We start from the raw sequence: 19,482 nt of genomic DNA on the forward strand, positions 1-19,482 counted from the left end.
TTGGCGCCTATGGAGGCAGCAACCATAGAGTGGTACTCAGCAGCTCACAATGGGTGCAGAATCCTCATGCATGCATGGGCCCTCCATACCCTAGTACACACGACAGTGGGCTCAATGCATGTCTATTGCTTTTGGGGCCTTACACATACATGGGGGAGAGATTTTTTCCCACAATCTGACCACTCCCCATTTTTCATTTTTATTAGCACCACAGTTAACCCAAAGAAGCTGACAGTGGGGATGTGGTGAGGAGTAGAGGGAAATTTAGAACAGCTAATCTAAGAAATTCTATAGGCATTCAAATAAAATTGATGTTGTTCCAAAATAGGAATATACACATGATTAAAAATAACAATGATCAGAATGTTACCGAGCTAGAACTAGACAACCAAATGTTTCCAATCAAAGTTGAATATTTCTATTTTAAAACTTGCCTTTGAAGCCTGCGACACATTGGCATGAGAAGTGGCCAATTAAATCCATACAGGTGGCCCCATTTTTGCAGGGTGAACTTGAACATTCATTAATCTCCACTTCACAGAAGGGTCCTTCATATCCAGGCATGCAGCGACAGCTATAATTATTCAAGTTGTCCTGGCAGAAGCCATGATTTGAGCACTGGTTTCCAATGCAGTAATCTATGTCAAGATCACAGAAGAAGCCAGTGTATCCCAGAGGACACATGCACCTGAAATGCATAAGGGAAAAGTAACAAAATTAGCTACTAATGCTTCTGTGCATCATAATAGAGTAAGTAAATGATCTTTAATTTGATTAAGTGTGAGTCTTATGACTATGAAACACTCCATGAATGGATTGTGATTTTCTCAGATTTTTTTATTATTTGAGACTATTCACTGAATAATTCTGGTTCAGTAGTTTTCTTGCAATAGTTAATTGGAAGTATCTGATAATCAAAATCATGGCTGTTTAAACTAGACACATAGGTTATGTAGTATGTTTCTATTCCCTGATTGGATTAATATAACATTGAGAGAGGCAAGGTGAGTGAGGTATTGTGGTTTATTGGACCAACTTATGTTGGTGAGAGAGAGAGAAACTTTTTTGAGCTACACAGAGCTGAAGAAGAAAAGATCTGTATAGCTTGAAAACCTCTTTCTTTCATCGACAGAAGTTGGTCCAATAAAAGATAGTACCTCACTCACTTTTCCACTCTAACATCCAGGGACCAACACAGATACAACGCTACAAATAACTTTTAGAGTCAGATTTGCAGTAATAATATTCACTATTACAAATTGAAAATTAATTTCCTACAAATATTAGGCAATAGTCATTTAAAATTTATTGTTTTGGCAAGTATTCCTGGCCATAAACTTACTTGCACAAGTATCTATGGAAAACAAACAGAAAAGTATTAAAAGTCAAAGCAAAATCACTTGAATTTGGATTCCCTTCCACCCCCCACCCAGGTGCTTTTCAATTGTCCATTATAACACTCTGTTCTTTATTATCCAGATATATTCACAGAATGCTTGCATGCTGTATTGGAAATATGGTCCATGCTGTATTAGAAACAATAGTACAGACATCCGTTGGACTGTTCACTTGATCCTGCACATATAAAACTGTCAGGTTTCAGAGTAACAGCCGTGTTAGTCTGTATTCGCAAAAAGAAAAGGAGTACTTGTGGCACCTGAGAGACTAACCAATTTATTTGAGCATAAGCTTTCGTGAGCTACAGCTCACTTCACTATTACAGTCATGTTTATCTTTGTGAGCTGTAATCCAATGACGTGCAGGTGAAATTAGAATAGGATTCTCTCTCTCTCTGTTTTCTGTGGGGTTACCCCTTGGGCAAACCCGCCCTCCTGGTGTGCAAGTGGCCCTAGTGAGGATTCTTTGTACTATAGGGTCACTATAACTGCTGAGCCCTGGCTATATAGGGAACATTCCAAGGTAGGCAGGACCTGGTTCCATCTGAACTGGAATCATATGGGATCTTTCTTTAATTCCCTCAACAGACTCAGGACTCTAGGGTTGTGAAAAAACCTTCATTCTTGCTCTTTATGCCCTCAGAAAGGAAATAATGTAGAGTGGGTGAGGGGTTCATGTTTTTGGAGGGGAAAGATTGGGATGAGGGGTAATATTTTTTGTTTATTTTCTTTTCCACCCCTGTCTTTTCATTTTTTGATTTTCTATTTTACTCAAAAGGATTTACATGACCATAACACAGAACTGAAAGGTTTTTGATACTAGAAACATAGACTCTAATTTCAGTCTGTGAATGAAAAGTTTAGTTATTCTAACAAGTGAGGAGAATATCAAGATTCTTCTTGTGCTTATTAAACTTTTTAGAGAACAATATGTAAAGCCTAAAAAGGAGAGGAGTTTAAAGGGAAGAGAGTTCCCTTTTTTCTTCCCATTTCCCCTCCTTCCCAGTGTATTTTTTTCAATAAAAATAGAGGTCATATTGTGGAGGGGATGGATTGAGTAAAGGAGGGTGGCATGACTAGTGGAATCACAACCTTGGGTTGCAGGAGCAGCCATGAAGTAGCATTATTCATGTTCTTGTGGGGAATAGGGGGTGGAAACATATTTTTCACTTGTCATCTGCAAAGAGCCCCTGCACAAAGCTAGTTTATTTGGATTGTGCACAGGGAGGGAGGACTTGGGCCATAAGCCCTTAATTTGCTCAGTACAATATGTCAATTTCTAATTGTTTGCTTCTATACAAGTAAATATACCTGCTAATTTAAGTATCATTCACACATTTATAATACAGAAATATTCAAAAGTGGGAGCAATTTCAATGACCTCACGCTGAATATGCATTCACTGAGCCCACAAAGGACACTTTTATGCCTATAAACTGGTTATTTGTGTAAATCCACACTTGTGCTCAGATTAGTACTTAGGTTGCAGTTACACAATTAGTTACACAGTTGACTGTTTTTCAGCCACAAACATGAGTTTTTGCAGGACCAGTTGGTGTGGGCATATTTTGTTGATGCAGCTATTGAACCAATCTTTGAAAAGTTGGCTCTTACTATTTAAAACATTTGCAATATAGTTAGAGTTCAAGAAATTCACACAAGATGCCAAACTTTGTGTGTTAACACTGAAAAGATGTATTATTTAACTTTTAGTCTTTTCACTCTAATTAAGGAGAAAGAGAAATACAAGAAAAAAGGGATTCACCTAATTTTAGTTAATCCTATCACTAAAGAGTTTATTTTCCTATATATGTTCTGTTGTTTTTGATTTTATTCTAATTTTATGATGCCCTAGATCAGCTATACAGGAAATAACTAAGAGAAATAACTACGATGCTGGTGGTTTCATTATTGTGTTTCTTTGGTCTATAATAAAACTCATGTTGTTATGAGTATCATATTTCAGTCTTCAAGGGTGTGCACAAATCCAGAAAAACTGAGGCTGGAATGAATATCCATGTTCTATATTTGTCCTAGAGTTATCATTATAACTGGATGCCTTCAGTTTAATGAAACAGATCCACTTCACCAGATAGCTCCAGCTATCATTTGCATGGATAGACTCTTCATTTTACAATATTTCCCAGAAAAAAGAGCTTAGCCTTGCCATTTCAATACAAAAAAAAATTGCTTAGCCAGGCCGTTAAATACTGCTTTCTCAAATATACACTAGCTGCTAATTATTTTCTATGTGTAAAACATGATTAGAAAACAGCATTATAAAGAATAGACTCTCCATACTACATGGAACAGAGTAGCTGAGATATATAGCTATTCATGCCCACAATTAATTTAACATTTCCAATGTAAAATCCACAATCTCATGGTATTGAAACAACCTTTGTTCAATCAGCATTTGCTGTGTACATATAGTCATACAAACAGAAGTATTTCTAATGCTCTTGATATAAAATTGTGTTTCTTCAGTGAAATACTGGTCACCCTTTATTTTAAGGTTTCATTTATAGATTATAAAGGATTATAAAGGATTTTTAAATGATTAAGAGATGTTGTTTACTAAACAGATATAACTTTTTATAGCTTCCAAAAATTCAACAGGTCGCTCTAGCCATAATTTATATCTATATCATCTATCATATTCTAACGGTGTGCTTACGATCATCTATAACACATACTATTCATGTTTGTAACATACTTATAACATCTGTTAATCATTTATTAACCCTCTACAAAACTTTTATAAATGGAACTGTAAAATAAAGTGGGACAGAAATATTTTTGAAGTATCAAACAACAAATATTAAGTTTGGTTTGTAAAGTGCTGAATATATTATTACACTTCATCAAAAATTGGCTGCATTTTACTTTTTTACACAAAATTGATCTAGACTGTACAAGCTTTGGCCCAGAACTACAAAGGGATTTATGGTGTTTAAACCGCAGATTTAGGTGCCTATGTCCCAGTTTTAGACACCACTGTGATCCACACCCTTTCCCTAACCCTCCCACTCCCACCCCAGCTGCTAGCTATGCCTGTAGGCACTTAAACTAAATTGGCACTTAAACTTCAGCTGTAAAAGTTCCTTATACCTTTAAACTTCAGCCTCTGGGCACGTATACTGCTGCATCACTCTAGACTAGCATGTTCTCAAATTGTGGGTCATGACCCCATTTTAATGGTGCCACCAGGGCTGGCATTAGACTTGCTGGGGCCCAAGGGTTTCAGCCTGGGGCATGTGGGGGGCTCAGGCTTCAGTCCCCCATCCTGGGGTTGTGCAGTAATTTTCGTTGTCAGAAGGAGGTCACAGTGCAATGAAGTTTGAGAACCCCTGCTCTAGGCATCCAGATGCATATCTCCTGCCTTAGCCCCCAGCGTAATCTACAGATTGGGGAAGATAGGCAACGTAGTGTCTATACCACGGGGGTGGGGCAGGGGGAGCGGGGAGAGGGTCAATTCAGTAGATATAAAATGTCTGGGAGTGGGGAATAGGCATACTCGCTCAATCTTTTAGTGCAGTTGTTGGGGTACTCACCCAGTATCTGGAAGACTCTGGATTAATTCTGTTTTCTGCCTGATGAGAAAAAAGGAACTTTAACAGGGGTTTTCCCCATCTGAGGGGAGGGTCTTAATCACTGCACTATGGACTATTCCGAGATGAGTCTCTCTTGTAGAAGCTGTTCTGTTTTGGTTAAATAATTGAACAATGAAATATTAGTTAGGTCAGCAAAAGGGAGCTCTATAGACCAGTGATTAGAGCACTCCCCTAAGAGGTAGGGAACCCATCTTCTGTATCCTCCTTCCCCTAATGGGAAAAAGGGATTTGAACTGGGTTCTGCCACAGCCTGGGTGATTACTCAAACCAAGGGGATAAAGCTTACAAAGGAGTCCTATTTCCCTTCTGGCCATTTTGTGTGGAGATTGGCAGGTGCCAAACTCATTCTCACCAGAAACAGCTTTGGCACCTAAACTGCAGAAGAAGAGTTCCTGGCTGTGGATTGCAATAGAGATAGGCATCTCCCTGCATGGGCTGAGGGACGTTTCAGCAACTCCCATTGGACTGGAGCAGCGAACCGCGGCCCCTGGGAGCTGCAATCAGCCAAACCTGCGGACGCAGCAGGTAAACAACCAGCCCGGCCTGGCAGGGGCTTTCCCTAAACAAGCGGCAGAACAAGTTTGGGAACCACTGTCCTAGGCACCTGAAAGTTAGGCATTGAAATGCTAAATATTATGTCTACGTCCCTGTGTGTATCTGGGCCTTTGTTTCCATCCACTGAAATTTCTTTTAACTTAGTGCCAGGTCCATCTAATAGCTTGCTAAGAACTACTCTAGTTTCACTGAGTGTGGTCAGTTTTAATTGACATAGTGTACATGTCTTAGCTTGAATAAAATATAATATAAATCCAATCTTGTGGGATTTGGTGGCAATTAACTTATTGTATGTTTTGATAACATTAACATCCTTCTTAGATTGTGAACAATCCAAGATGTTTAAAGTATGTTATCATTTTATCCCAGATCACTCTTTTATAAGGCTTAAATAGTATTTTATGTTAAACACTGTTCTGATGTAGCTTTGACATACACCTGAACTTCAAAGAGCTCTTCCTATCTTTCTGTAAAAATGTTATATGCATCAACCATCTCTATGTAATTAAAAGGCTCTTATACATGTCCTAGAAAAAGTAGTATTCTCATGTTAGCCTCTAATGAACATGACCTTGCATTCATATCCCAGGCCTCTATAACACCAACATACTGAAAATGCTATCAAAAACTTTGAGCAGGGTTGATTTGATATTTAAATTTGCTGCACGGCTAAAATGGGTCTCTACAACAAAATCAAATACAGCTATAAAGTGGGAAAAAAATCTCTGGAACATTCATATTTCTGTAAAAACATGACAATTAGTGTACATTGCCCGTTTCAGTTTTAAGTCAACATTTCTCTTGCCCTATCTCCTTTGACACCCCTTCTTCTCCTCATCAAATTCTCCAAAGCCAGGCCCTATTGACAGACTCATTGCATCAGTATTTCTGCTGATACCTGGGTTAACACTGGAGTTGGGGAGGGAGGAGGCACTGCGAAAAGCTTTGGTTGGGCATTGAGGTAGGAGTGGCCAATGCTTCGGTGAGCTTAAACACAAAAAGGAAGCTTACAAGAAGTGGAAACTTGGACAGATGACTAGGGAGGAGTATAAAAAATATTGCTCAAGTGTGTAGGGGTGTAATCAGGAAGGCCAAAGCACAGTTGCAGTTGCAGCTAGCAAGGGATGTGAAGAGTCACAAGAAAGGTTTCTACAGATATGTTAGCAATAAGCAGAAGGTCAGGGAAAGTGCGGGATTCTCACTGAATGGGGGAGGCAACCTAGTGACAGATGATGTGGAAAAAGCTGAAGTACTCAATGCTTTTTTTTGCTTCGTTTTTCACGTACAAGTCAGCTCCCAGATTGCTGCACTAGGCAGCACAGTATGGGAAGCAGGTGAGTAGCCCTCAGTGGTGGAAAAAACAGGTTAAGGATTATTTAGAAAAGCAGAACATGCACAAGTCCATGGGTCCGGAACTAACGCATCCAAGGGTGCTGAAGGAGTTTGCTGATGTGATTGCAGAGCCATTGGCCATTATCTCTGAAAACTCGTGGTGATCGGGGAGGTCCTGGATGATTGGAAAAAAGGCAAATATAGTGCCCATCTTTTAAAAAAAAAAAGGGAAGAAGGAGAATTCGGGGAACTATAGACCAGTCGGCCTCACCTCAGTCCCTGGAAAAATCATGGAGTAGGTCCTCAAAGAATCCATTTTGAAGCACTTGGAGGAGAGGAAGGTGATCAGGAACAGTCAACATGGATTCACCAAGGACAAGTCATGCCTGACTAACCTTATTGCCTTCTATTATGAGATAACTGGCCCTGTCGGTATGGGGAAAGTGGTGGGTGTGATATATTTGACTTTAGCAAAGCTTTTGATACGGTCTCCCACAGTATTCTTGCCAGCAAGTTAAAAAAGTATGGATTGAATGAATGGACTATAAGGTGGATAGAAAGTTGGCTAGATTATTGGGCTCAATGGGTAGTGATCAACAGCCCAATGTCTACTTGGCAGCTGGTATCAAGTGGAGTGCCCCGGGGTCAGTCCTGGGGATGGTTTTGTTCAACATCTTTATCAATGATCTGGATGATGGGATGAATTGCACACTCAGCAAGTTCACAGATGACACTAAGCTCGGGGGAGAGGTAGATTTGCTGGAGAGTAGGGATAGAGCTCAGAGTGACCTAGACAAATTGGAGGATTGGGCCAAAAGAAATCTGATGAGGTTCAACAAGGACAAGTGCAGAGTCCTGCACTTAGGAAGGAAGAATCTCATGCACCGCTACAGGCTGGGGACCAACTGGATAAGCAGCAGTTCTGAAGAAAAGGACCTGAGGATTACAGTGGATGAGACACTGGATATGTGTCAGCAGTGTGCCCTTGTTGTCAAGAAACCAACAACATATTGGGCTGCATTACTAGGAGCATTGCTAGAAGATCAAGGTAAGTGATAATTCCCCTCTATTCCGCACTGGTGAGGCCACAGCTGGGGTATTGCATCCAGTTTTGGTCCCCCCACTACAGAAGGGATGTGGAGAAATTGGAGAGAGTCCAGCAGAGGGCAATAAAAATGATTAGGGGGCTGGGGCACAAGACTTATGAGGAGAGGCTGGGGGAACTGGGGTTATTTAGTCTGCAGAAGAGAAGAGTGAGGGGGGGAATTTGATAGCAGCCTTCCCTGAAGGGGGGTTCCAAAGAGGATGGAACTAGGCTGTTCCCAGTGGTGGCAGATGACAGAACAAGGAGCAATGGTCTCAAGTTGCAGTCGTGGAGGTCTGGTTGAATATTAGGAAACACTATTTCACTAGGAGGGTGGTGAAGCACTGGAATGGCTTACCTAGAGAGGTGGTAGAATCTTCATCCTTAGAGGTTTTTAAGGCCCATCTTGACAAAGCCCTGGCTGGGATGATTTAGTTGGGGCTGGTCCTGCTTTGAACAGGGGGTTGGAAGAGATGACCTCCCGAAGTCTCTTCCAACCCTATGATTCTAAGACTGGGCTAGATTCAGGACTGGTTAGCTCAGCAATGGTGCACACAGATCTCTCCCACATTCAGGCCAATTTCTCTAGGAATACCTCCCATCTTCTCCAACAACCTAGTATCCATAGATTTCCCCTTCAAGGTCCAATGTGAATCTGAAAGGAGAAAACAGTGGAGGGAGGCTTGGAGGAAGTGCATTTGCCTGATCTGGCTACAGCACATAGTTAATCTCTATTGAATGGAAGCAGACTGTTCACAAATTGCTGTTGGCTGATGGCAGAAAGGTAACATTTTGCCTAGTACTTGAAATCAGAAGAAACTGAGTCTTCCCAACTTCCTGGTGGCAGCATTACACTCATGTTGTCTCTCTTAGCAGTCAGACACATTCTATACCAACTTATTCCCCGTGTAATCCCATTTAAATGGGATTTCACAAGATGTTAAGCAGATCAGCACTTTGCTGATTAATCAGGAGTACTTCATGACTGTAAACCTGGCTCCCACCCTACATTTCCTGGAGTCTATCATGATTGATTCTTTTGTCCCGTCTTGTACTGGTCTTGTCCTCTACATAAATGATCCTCCTAATGTCTGTTCTAATGTCTCAGTAGTAATGTATTCTGTTGATACCATCTTGTTATCACTTCAACCATATCTAATGTCTATTCTAATGAAATGTTCATTGTGTCCAATTGACTAATTATAATCTTACACTTAATCACAATAGCTTTTTGTTTTGTTTTGCTGAAAAAACATCTTCTAAAGCCCTGTATGACCTACAGAACCTACCACAATTAAGCACAGAACTTATATGTGGTTGTGATACCTAAACATTGTGACATGGGTCCATCTTGCTGATAAAAGCAAGACAAAACTGTATTATAACTATTGATTATAACTGTATTTTAACACAATAAACTACGGTAAAGATCTAAGAACTAATCATGGTAAGATCAGAAATTAGGGCATAATACGTAAATATAGATTTTGTAGCACAGATAGGGCCTCAGAATTCAGGTCACTTCCTTAAAACTATGTTATATAAAGCATGTCAAGCATTAGAGGACCATTTTCAAACTTGCTCAGAAGCTTTGTGACAAAATACCTTGGTAAGAAAGCTAATTTTTAACTGAACCAAGATCTTTTAAAATTGTCATGACTATTTATTGACAAGAATTCTGTAGAATTAAAGTAACATTTTCAATAAGCATCAGATAATTTTATTACAACTTTAAACACAATTTGTGTTACTTTTGTTGTTCTAGCAATTCTACCCAAACTAATTCATGGAATTCTACGTCAATAATGATAACTGATTGTTCACAAATTCCCTGTGAAGTTCCTTGTGATGATTTGGTTCCTGGGATGATGATGTATGACTTATGAATTTTGGCTGATAATATTAAGCAATTATGAAGTTGTTTCTAAGAAAATTGAGATCAATATCAATACAACAGGCATTCATGATATGGCAAAGGCCACAAAAGCTAACAGTGTTTTTCTGTCTCTTTCTCTGTCCAACATTTAAACCTATTAAATAGGTTTGGAGCTATTTTTTACAGAGACCTTGGATTTAATTGGTTACTTGGCAAACATCCAAAAGCATTCATTCAAGTTGAAAGTTCATTTATTTAAACATGCACACACAAATAACGATGAATTAAAACATGCATTTATTATTGAAACTGTGATTGAGTGATTTTGCAAAACAAACATAGTCAAACCCTATCAGCGTCTCTTATTTTCATTAATAACCTTTCTTTGATTAAATGGAAAGGGTTAATTTTACTTTCAGTCCTGCTGTGCAAATTCATTTACTTATTCTGTTTTTGACAGACAGACACAAGGCAGAGGAGTAACAAGAAAGGAAAAAAAAAATGGGTGAAATACGTTTTTTTGTTGATCTTTTCAGAGCACTGGACTACTGTTTAGTTAGTGGATGCTTTGCCTGGCAAGTTGATCATGATACTTGTTTTTTGGACCCTGGCTGACATCATGGTCAAGGACATCATCTGATTGTATACTTTATCCTTAGACAAGGCAGGCATGAATGAATACAGTATAGTTGATTTCAGAATTTGATGAAAAGCCAAAAGAATGAGAGATAGCATAGGGGCAGTTAGAAAGCAACAGAACAATGGAAGGAAAACAATACAGGATCTTACAGGCCTCTGTGATGTATGCACTTAATAATCCCCACTGATGGACTGAGGACTGGATGTCATGATATTGTGATGGCTTTCAGCACCCACAAATGAAAACAATATTCCGTGAGCAAGGCCAGCCAGCCTTCCTGTCAGTAAGAAAGTCCCTTATTCTGGTGTGCTCCTTCTAACTTTAGTTCAAGGAAGCTGAAATGAATTGAGGTCAGTTGCAATGACGGCAAGTTGAGAGATGAGCTGGGGGAAAGATTATTCTTTTTTTTCCACCCAAAATCTCTCTTTAAAAATCCCTAAAAGGAGTAAAAAAGGGTGGCATATTTTACCCTCATTGTTTTGTCCACTGACTAAATACATCTCCATGAGGCCAAACTTGGAATAGGTAACCTCGTTCCCCTATTGTCTTGTTTACCAAGTATGATCTCGCCAAGTCCTTGACCTATATCAGTAGGCCATTTTTGTTTGGACTAATTCAATTTTTCTCTCTTTTTTTCTTGCACCTGTTCATGACATTTATTCATTGAAAATAACGTTACCTATTTTCCATGGTTAATTCTTAGGCAGGCAAAAAGTCATAGGTTGCTATCTTATGAACTTTAACATCCTTTTTCACAGTTGTTTAGGGTAAATTTTAGGTCCAATAATTACAACATGCTGCTTTGTCTGTGTGTATCCACCATAGGTTGACAGGGATGTGTCATGTCTCTGCCAGACCAGGGGCAATTGTGGGTCATTAGAACTCAGTGTGAGACACCTTGGGACAATGACTTTCTTGAAGCTAGGAGAAGATACTTTTTCCTCTTGTCTAAAGAGAGTGTGGAAGTGGAGACAATGGAGATTCACCAAGCAGAACAAAGAGACAGAGCTGACAAAGCAGATTACAAAAAGACTCCAAAAAACATACACAGCAAGTTTTGAGCATGAGAAGTGAAGACGATGAATTGCACAAGGTCAGAAGAGGTGAGTTGGAGGTAAAAAGACTCCATGTTTCAGAATCTAAGCCATGCACTGCAATGGGTCCCTGGAGAGCCCTAGGCAACCCTGGCTCCAGCCCAAACAATTTGGAATGGTGAGGAAATTGAAGCAAGCAAATGCATGTAGGGTTTACTATTTTTGTATAGATGTGTATATTTCTAGTGCTATTAAAGATATAGCAATAGTATGTTAGAATCCCAAGCAAAGTGTGTTTGTATGTTACACCTACCATGTGCCCCCTGTAAGAGATAAATGAGAAGGTTCACACCTTCAGGTGGAGTTCTGGGAGAGGATGTGGTTAAGTTATAGGGGGCGGGAGTTGGAGAGATCAGTACTGAATGGGCTGGAACTCTCAGGAATGCATGATAGATAGAGGATCTACACCGCAAGAGTTTCCTGGGGACCCCAAGACAGGGGCATTGTCTGGGTTCTGTCCAGACTCTGGAGGCATAAAACACATGGGCTCTAGTGGCTGGTGAGTGACCCAGAAGATGTGGGGGGTGTTGATTGGACCTGTGACATTCCTTTAACTTGCTTACACATACAGTATGAGTCTATGGAGAAGATCATGAAGAATATGCTGACAGAAAACATGGCTTCATCCGGTTATCATTGTGATGGTCGTATTAGATATGACCCTGACTATTGTACATTAAATTCTCCTTTACTGTGATTTCTCTACTCAAAATCTATGCCTTAAAATATTCTGGCAGCTTCACACACAATCATAAAATTGGGAGGGACCTCGAGAGGTCAACTAGTCCAGTCCCCTGCATAGTACAGTAGAACCATCTTAATGTAACTAGGACATCCCAGCAGGAAGCTTATTGTCTCAAGCTGGTCCTATCTAAAAGTACTTTAAATTAAATAAAATAGGATACTGAAAAAATAAATACAAGAACAAAAATGATATTCACTTTGATCTGTTCTTTATTAAAACTTCTAGGGCTTAGGGTTAGGGTTATCCTCTGCTGTGATAGAGCTGTACTAATTGCAGAACTGAAGGAAGGATGAGCAAAAGTGGCTTTAAGCAATCTTTACACTACTGCAAATGCCCAATCACTGGTGTAAGTTAGAGCAGCCTCTAAGCAGCACTAATACACGTCCACTACCTATGCCTCCAAGATGCTGTCTAGGTAGCCAGGGATCATAGGAGCACAAGAACCCCCTTGTCACACAATATACACTGGGGAAGGGAGAGAAGGAGGAAGAGAGTACATTAGAGTCTCTACGATGGACTAAACCATCAAAAGGGAGTTTACACAATGTGAAATGGTCAGAATGCAGCACAGGATATGCCTTGAATCTGGAAACTATTACAAGTATTTATATTAATATATAACATTTCATACTTTTTCAAAATTTAGTTAAGTACTACTTAACCCAGTGATTATGGTATTCAGTCTCACCACATACCATGCCTTATCAGAGGTGTGGTTGTCTTTCCTTTCTCTCTCTCTTTCGGTTTTCTTTTCCTCCTTTTAGTGTATTATTTTTCTTTAAAAATATTTTCCCTCCATTTCTTCTTTTTTTTTATATACCCCCCTCCCTTGGTGACTCCCACATCTCTCTTTCACACCCTGGTAACTCAGCAGATCCATTCTTCTACCCATCAGAAGGCTACAGCCTGCTCAGGCATCCATTCATCCCATCCACTAAAAGCAATGAGAAAAGAGAAGTCTGGATTGGCTGTCTGATGGCTGAATCATATACATGTGAACCACTTCTATGGCCAGCTACATTAAGGGATCAGGGAGCTACCCTCCACTTCACTTACAGCAGTAGAAGTATGTTTGCTGTGTGGAGGAAGGTGTAAGGTTGATCTAGATCATGTAGCTTTCCTTACTATCACTATTTCTCTTCTATTCCCCTGTATCACCCCAAAAATAGTCCAGGCACCCTCTGTTCCTAGCTGGGAAACAGAAACTTTTTGTTCTGGTCAAATGAATCCTCAATATATGGAATTTATGCCAATTCTGTTATGATAAAACAGCAGCCATTGCTGTTCATCACTAGGCTAAATTAGTTCCTTGGGAGAAGTCCCTGTAAAACAGCCTTATCCCAATCAAGCATATGTCAATTAAGTGGAATGTTCTGTACTTTTAAAGGCAAAAGATTAACATTTAAATAAGGGGACTGCTCTATAAAATACTTTTAAAATTGTTTTACTTTTGTGTAATACTTAGAAGCATTTTTAACAAAGCAACAAGCTTTCTAAGGAACAATCTGTCACATAAATACTAGTCAATAAAAAAAATCACAAATGGTTAGAGGGGAATAGCAATGTGTTTTGAAAATCCTTTTTTGTATGAACCATGTGCTTGTGAAAGGTATCAGATTGACAACACTTCAGGCAAATGTTCTCTTTTTCCAAAGAACAGATTTAGAACAGACAACAACAGTGACAGCACTGCAGGCTGGTTCATTATGAAGAGAACCATGTAATACTTTTCATTGATCATGTGATTCTTCAGCACATCACATGGCTATCATCAGCCTCAGTATTAGATACCTAAAATAATGTATTTATGCAATTTTGAGGTTGAATCGTTTGTACTTGATGCGCACTTAGAACTGTGTCTGAGCCCACTATTACTAACATAACAAGCACAGGACTGTAGCTCTTGCAATCAGCCACTGGGCCTAATTTTGTCTCTAATAAAATCAATGAAAAATTTTCCCTTAACTGTAATAGGACTAGAATATTCCCCTCTTTGTATTAGGTGGTCAGGGTTTCTCATTTCTTACATTGTTTACAACATGCTCTAGTTATTCTAAAAGCCAGGCTGATTTTCCTGTCCTCGGCGAAGCAGAAAAAATATCTTTGTGAATGAGAATAAAAGATTGGACAGATCCCCCATTTAAAAAGGGAACAACAAAATTAAATGTTCATTGATATTGCAAATCTTGTCTTTCCCAAGGTTAGGTAAAGTATATTGGCCATTTCGGGTACAGTCTGAGATTTCATTTTTTGTTGCAGTACTCTGAAAGGGTACATTAATAAGAAGAAAGCCAGACAAACAGACTATTTGGTTTGTTTCAGAGTTGAGGGTCTTGGACTGGCCATATTAGGTGTTCTCTGACACAGTTTTATCTACAGTTACATGGATGGCAGAGTTATTTCCCATTAATTTAGGAAATGAAGAAAGGAAAAGAGAAAATAAACATGTTTCATTTAACTGTCCTATACCAGGCAGGTGTATTTGTGCACTGATTTATTTGTGTTATATTTCAACAACAAGCTGAGAATGTGAGACTGTAATTTGCATTTTGGATGTGTGGAAACGTGGGAAAGAAAGAGCTGTACCAACTCACCAGCCTATTACCGTGAGGCAGCACTCTGTAACCAAGTAACAGTGTCAAGAAACTAAACCCACTATCAACGAGAAAAATTATAAAAGAGGACTGCACTTAGGGCATCCCACTACCTTGATTTCTCTACATTTGAGTGTGAGGGATACACTATTATCAATTATGCTGCTGTTGTTGCTCTGTCCAGTGTCAGAAGGTTGACCACATACATGACTGATACTGGGTTCCAGGGAGATCAGCGTTTACTCGATAACCTGCAGGTATTTTACAACTCCTGTCCTACTTGGCATTTCATTGTCTGCCCATCTCTACTTATTAGGCTCAAGCTGTGCAACTAATTCACCCCAAGAATAGACACCAGAGATAAATCCAAAGATTAAACCAGACATGAAAAACTGCTTGTTGCTTGTCTTTTTTTTAAAGTTTACTTGTCTTGGTTTCCCCTTTCTCCTGGTTAATAATGTCTTTTCGAGATATCTGGGAGATTTTTGTTGGTTTGCAAAGGATGATGGACAGTGGCAGAGAAAGAGCTGTGAGACCCAAAGTCTAGGGAAAAGGGAAAGACAAAGGCAAAATAAAACAAGAGCTGGCAAGATCCTGATTCAGCTCTCAAGTACACTGGTGTAAACCAGGACTAATTCCATGGAAATCATTGGACTTACAATAACATAAGACTGGTATTAATGAGCTCATAGGACCTGATCCAGCTCTACTGATATAATGGCAGCTTTGGCAGTGACTTCAGTGGGCACAAGGTTGAACTCATAAGCTTGGACAGTCAGCTACATTTATTGGTGCATTACACTTCATTGAAGATGGCTTTGTTATTAAGCCCTGCATCCCAGAAATTTTTCCCTTAGCATAAGTATCCTTCTTCACAGAGGCAGATCTAGCATAGCTGACACTAACACATCCCCTACAGGAATCTCAGTGCAGGGGTACCTATTGAGATAAATAAGAGACAAATAAAAGTCAGAGATAAAAGTATATAAAATAATGAATGGTCTAGAGAACTTAGTTCTGGAGCTTCTGTTCTGTCTCATAACACGAGAACAAGTCAATGAAACTGATAGGTGGCAAATTCAAAACTGATAAAAGGAAATACTTTTTCATGAAGCGTGCAATTAGACTGTGGAACTCACTGACATAGGAAGTTGTTTAGGCCAAGAACTTAGCAAGAGTCAAAAAGTGATTGGACATTTACATGGGTAACATAATAATAACCAGGGTTTTCATAGTTAATGCTAACAAACATTTTGGAATGGGTGTTAAAGCTCATGATTCAGGAGTTAAGCCAATTTCTGACTATTAGAGATCAGTATTAGACCTACTATGGGGGAAGATTACTTCACATCTGTCTACTGTGGAGTTCTAACACCTTCCTTTGAAACATATGGTGTTGGCCACTGTCAGGTAGGATGCTGAACTAAACAGACCAGTATGACAGTTCCTATGCATGATTCCTGGCTCTTGGCACAGCCCATAGCAATCACTGCAGACAATGAGCAAGTTAGACATGTGCTGTAGCTACTCTAACCGGTGCTGGTACCTGAATCAGCCTCCAACAACTGATAGGGGAAGCACAAGAAACACTCAGGTTCAGCATTAGCACAGGATGAATTCCTCCCAGTGTATCTGTAGTGAGTTTTTAAAATTAAGTATTATTTATAATAATACTCTGAACAGATTAACTGTGTTTGCTCAGTGTTAATTATTTCAAATACTAACTGAAATATGAACTGTACACACATTCATAAATGGATTAAAAGGTTATTTAGTTCCACTGTGGTTTCTGTAAGCACCTGTTGTCTCTGCAGAAATGATGTTATGTAAGTTACTACAGAAATACTCCTTAAGAAATTACAACATATATCCACGTACCTTCTAGAGCTACAGCAAAGTAGGGGAAAGTAGTCACCTCTTTCACTAGCAGTAGAAGCCTATTATTGTTACAGATGGGTATGCAGATCACAGAACTAGCATTTTAAACAGGGATGCCAGTTAGGTTCTACAGTTAAATTCTAGATGTACAATAGAATGAAAAAGTATGGAGGTGTGAAGCAAAAAATATAATCCAACTCCTTAAATTTTCCAGCTAGTTTTGAGCAAAAGACAGGATATACCAACAGTAGCTTTGGGGTTTTTTGCTTCTCAAAATGTAACTAAAATATATTTACCATTTATAATCACGCTGGCATCACACAAATAGACTGTTTCATATTCCAAACCATTCTGTCGTCGTGCAATTTTAACTCGGTAAAACTTTACTCTTTGTTAGTGAGATTAATTCAAAATTAAATTATACATACTGTATAAGAATTTACATGGAATATGTCAAGAATACTGGAAAATGAGCAGGATATTTAGGCTTTAGTATCAACCAAATCAGTTTTCTCTCTGAAATGCAGACCTCAAAACTATTTCTATAAAGTAGGATACGTTTTAAGCATAAAACTAGTTTATCATAACATTGTAATAAAATTGTAATCATAATAATACATCAGGGTACCAACAAGTATAAATAATCTATTAGGTCCTGTTACAGCATTCTGATCCAAGCAGGGAGACTGCTGCACCTGGGTGGAGTCCCATTGGGCTGTTTCAGTGGGGCTCTATGCGGGGGTGAGCGCTCTCCATTATAAATCAGATTGTGGGATCAGGGCCATGGTTTATTTAATTAAAACTACAGTTAATTGATCATAATTATGTAAGTACAAGCAGAGTGTAATTAAAGAGCTACTTTGCAACTCTAGTAACAATGTATAGTTCCCCCCAAATTTATGTTCTTCTCCTAATCAGGATTAGAATGTCAGGAACATACATACCAAAGAAATCCAACACCTAAAATGAAATGGCTCCCTCTCAAGGCAGACTCCAAAACATTCCTGTCCTTGGAGGGATCTTTCACTTTGAGGAATAATTAAATAAATACCTATCCATAGGCCATGCTAAATCCGTCCTATACATTTCCCCCTCTGCAAATGATATAATTGAATGATGTGTACGTATAGCTGAAAGGGATATCTCAAACATGTGTATATGTTACAGTTCCCTAGTGGCCCAGGCACTGGAGATGTTCTTTTTGCTCACTAGTTTTTGGGAACAAAAGGTCAAGAGTTCTATTATTCCCTTTGGTGTGTATATGCAGTTGTATGATAATGCGGTCAATATGCATTTGACAATGGATTACTTCAATAGACATGCTGACTTCCAACAGATATAATAACTCATCCAAACTGAACTGGCACCCTTGGAAATGCAGCACTTTATTTTAATTAATAAGAGTTCGCATTGCCTCCAGAAGTCCTGATCTGGCACACCATCGTGTCAATAGAAGGCATGCAAAACTTAAAGTTAAAGAAAGGAAACTCCTGGGGAACATTGTTATGACCCTTTTGCCCCCAACCATATACCAATGACCATGATTCCTGCTTCCATTAAAGTTGTAAAAGTCCCTCTCTGCTTCAGCCAGAACTGCTACATATGCTGAAGATCTTCACAAAGCGCCCAAAAGGAATAATAAAGGGCAAGGCCCTTATTTTCCTCTCTCTTACAATGATTGTATGCCTATGTGACTCCACTGTCTATAATAGAAGTACTCCTGATTTACACTCGTGCAACAGGGGAATTAGACTCAATATCTTTAAAATTAATCTTTATAAAACCTTAAAGAAACACTTAACAAAACCACTACCACTAGAGCTTTTAACCTAAAAAAGGAGAAGTGCCAGAGACTTCCTACTACTATAATTTTACATGGAAGGTGCTCAGATATTACAGTGATGGACAACAGCTTAAAACCCTGAGATACACAGCTCTCTCTGAAAAGGGTCTGCTATTGAATTATGCCTTCATGGAAATAGGAGACTACAGTCCTATTGAATTGAATACACAGTTGACATTTTATCTGTGATGTGCACAGCTAGTTCTTTTGTACTCCTAACCCTTGAAGAGAAATAGATGAGGGGGAGGGGCTCTGATTGGGTGTTAGAGTACACTAGGCAGCTGGAAGATGTCCTGGTAATGTTCCACCAGAGAGGAGTTTGAATCATATTTGGAGCTGGGAAAAAGTTTTTCAGCTAATAGTAAATTTGCAGAAAAATGGATTTTTCAGGGTATCAAAACTTTGTGAATTCAGTGAATAGTTTCAGCCAACACACAGAGTTTTTTTTTTTTAAAATGTTCCAAATTGACATTGTTTTGAAATGTCATTTCAAACCAACAGCTGAAACTTTTTGTTCAACCCAAATTATTTTGGTTTGTTCTTTGTTTTGTCAGGAAAAAACAAAACAAAAAAAATCAGTTTTGGTTCAAGTTCAACTAACTTTTTCTTTAGCTATTCTGGTTCTGCCATCCCTGTTAGCTGTTTGGAAAAAGCTCGGGTCTGGCCAATAGCAGTTTGGGAGAGGGGACAGATAGAAGGGCATGACAAGGTGCTTAAAGCTAGCCTGAGTGCTTTACAAGCTTTCTGATCCCACTGCAGTCCCAATATGACACATCATGCCAAAGATTAACAAGAATTTCATTTTTTTTAAATTAGGAAAAACACATTTG

General features: G+C 39.0%; 1 protein-coding gene across 1 annotated transcript in view; it reads right to left on the reverse strand.

The window, feature by feature from the left end:
• Positions 1-423: 423 nt before the first annotated feature.
• LOC122464871 (protein eyes shut homolog) overlaps positions 424-19,482 on the reverse strand; it is a 32,101-nt gene continuing 13,042 nt past the window's right edge. Inside the window, exon 4 of the mRNA XM_043541925.1 lies at positions 424-688. Within this exon, the coding sequence (XP_043397860.1) occupies positions 424-688 (265 nt within the window). The remainder of the gene's footprint in view (positions 689-19,482) is intronic.

This window comes from Chelonia mydas, chromosome 3 (assembly GCF_015237465.2).
Source record: "Chelonia mydas isolate rCheMyd1 chromosome 3, rCheMyd1.pri.v2, whole genome shotgun sequence".
NCBI classification, from domain to species: Eukaryota; Metazoa; Chordata; order Testudines; family Cheloniidae; genus Chelonia; species Chelonia mydas.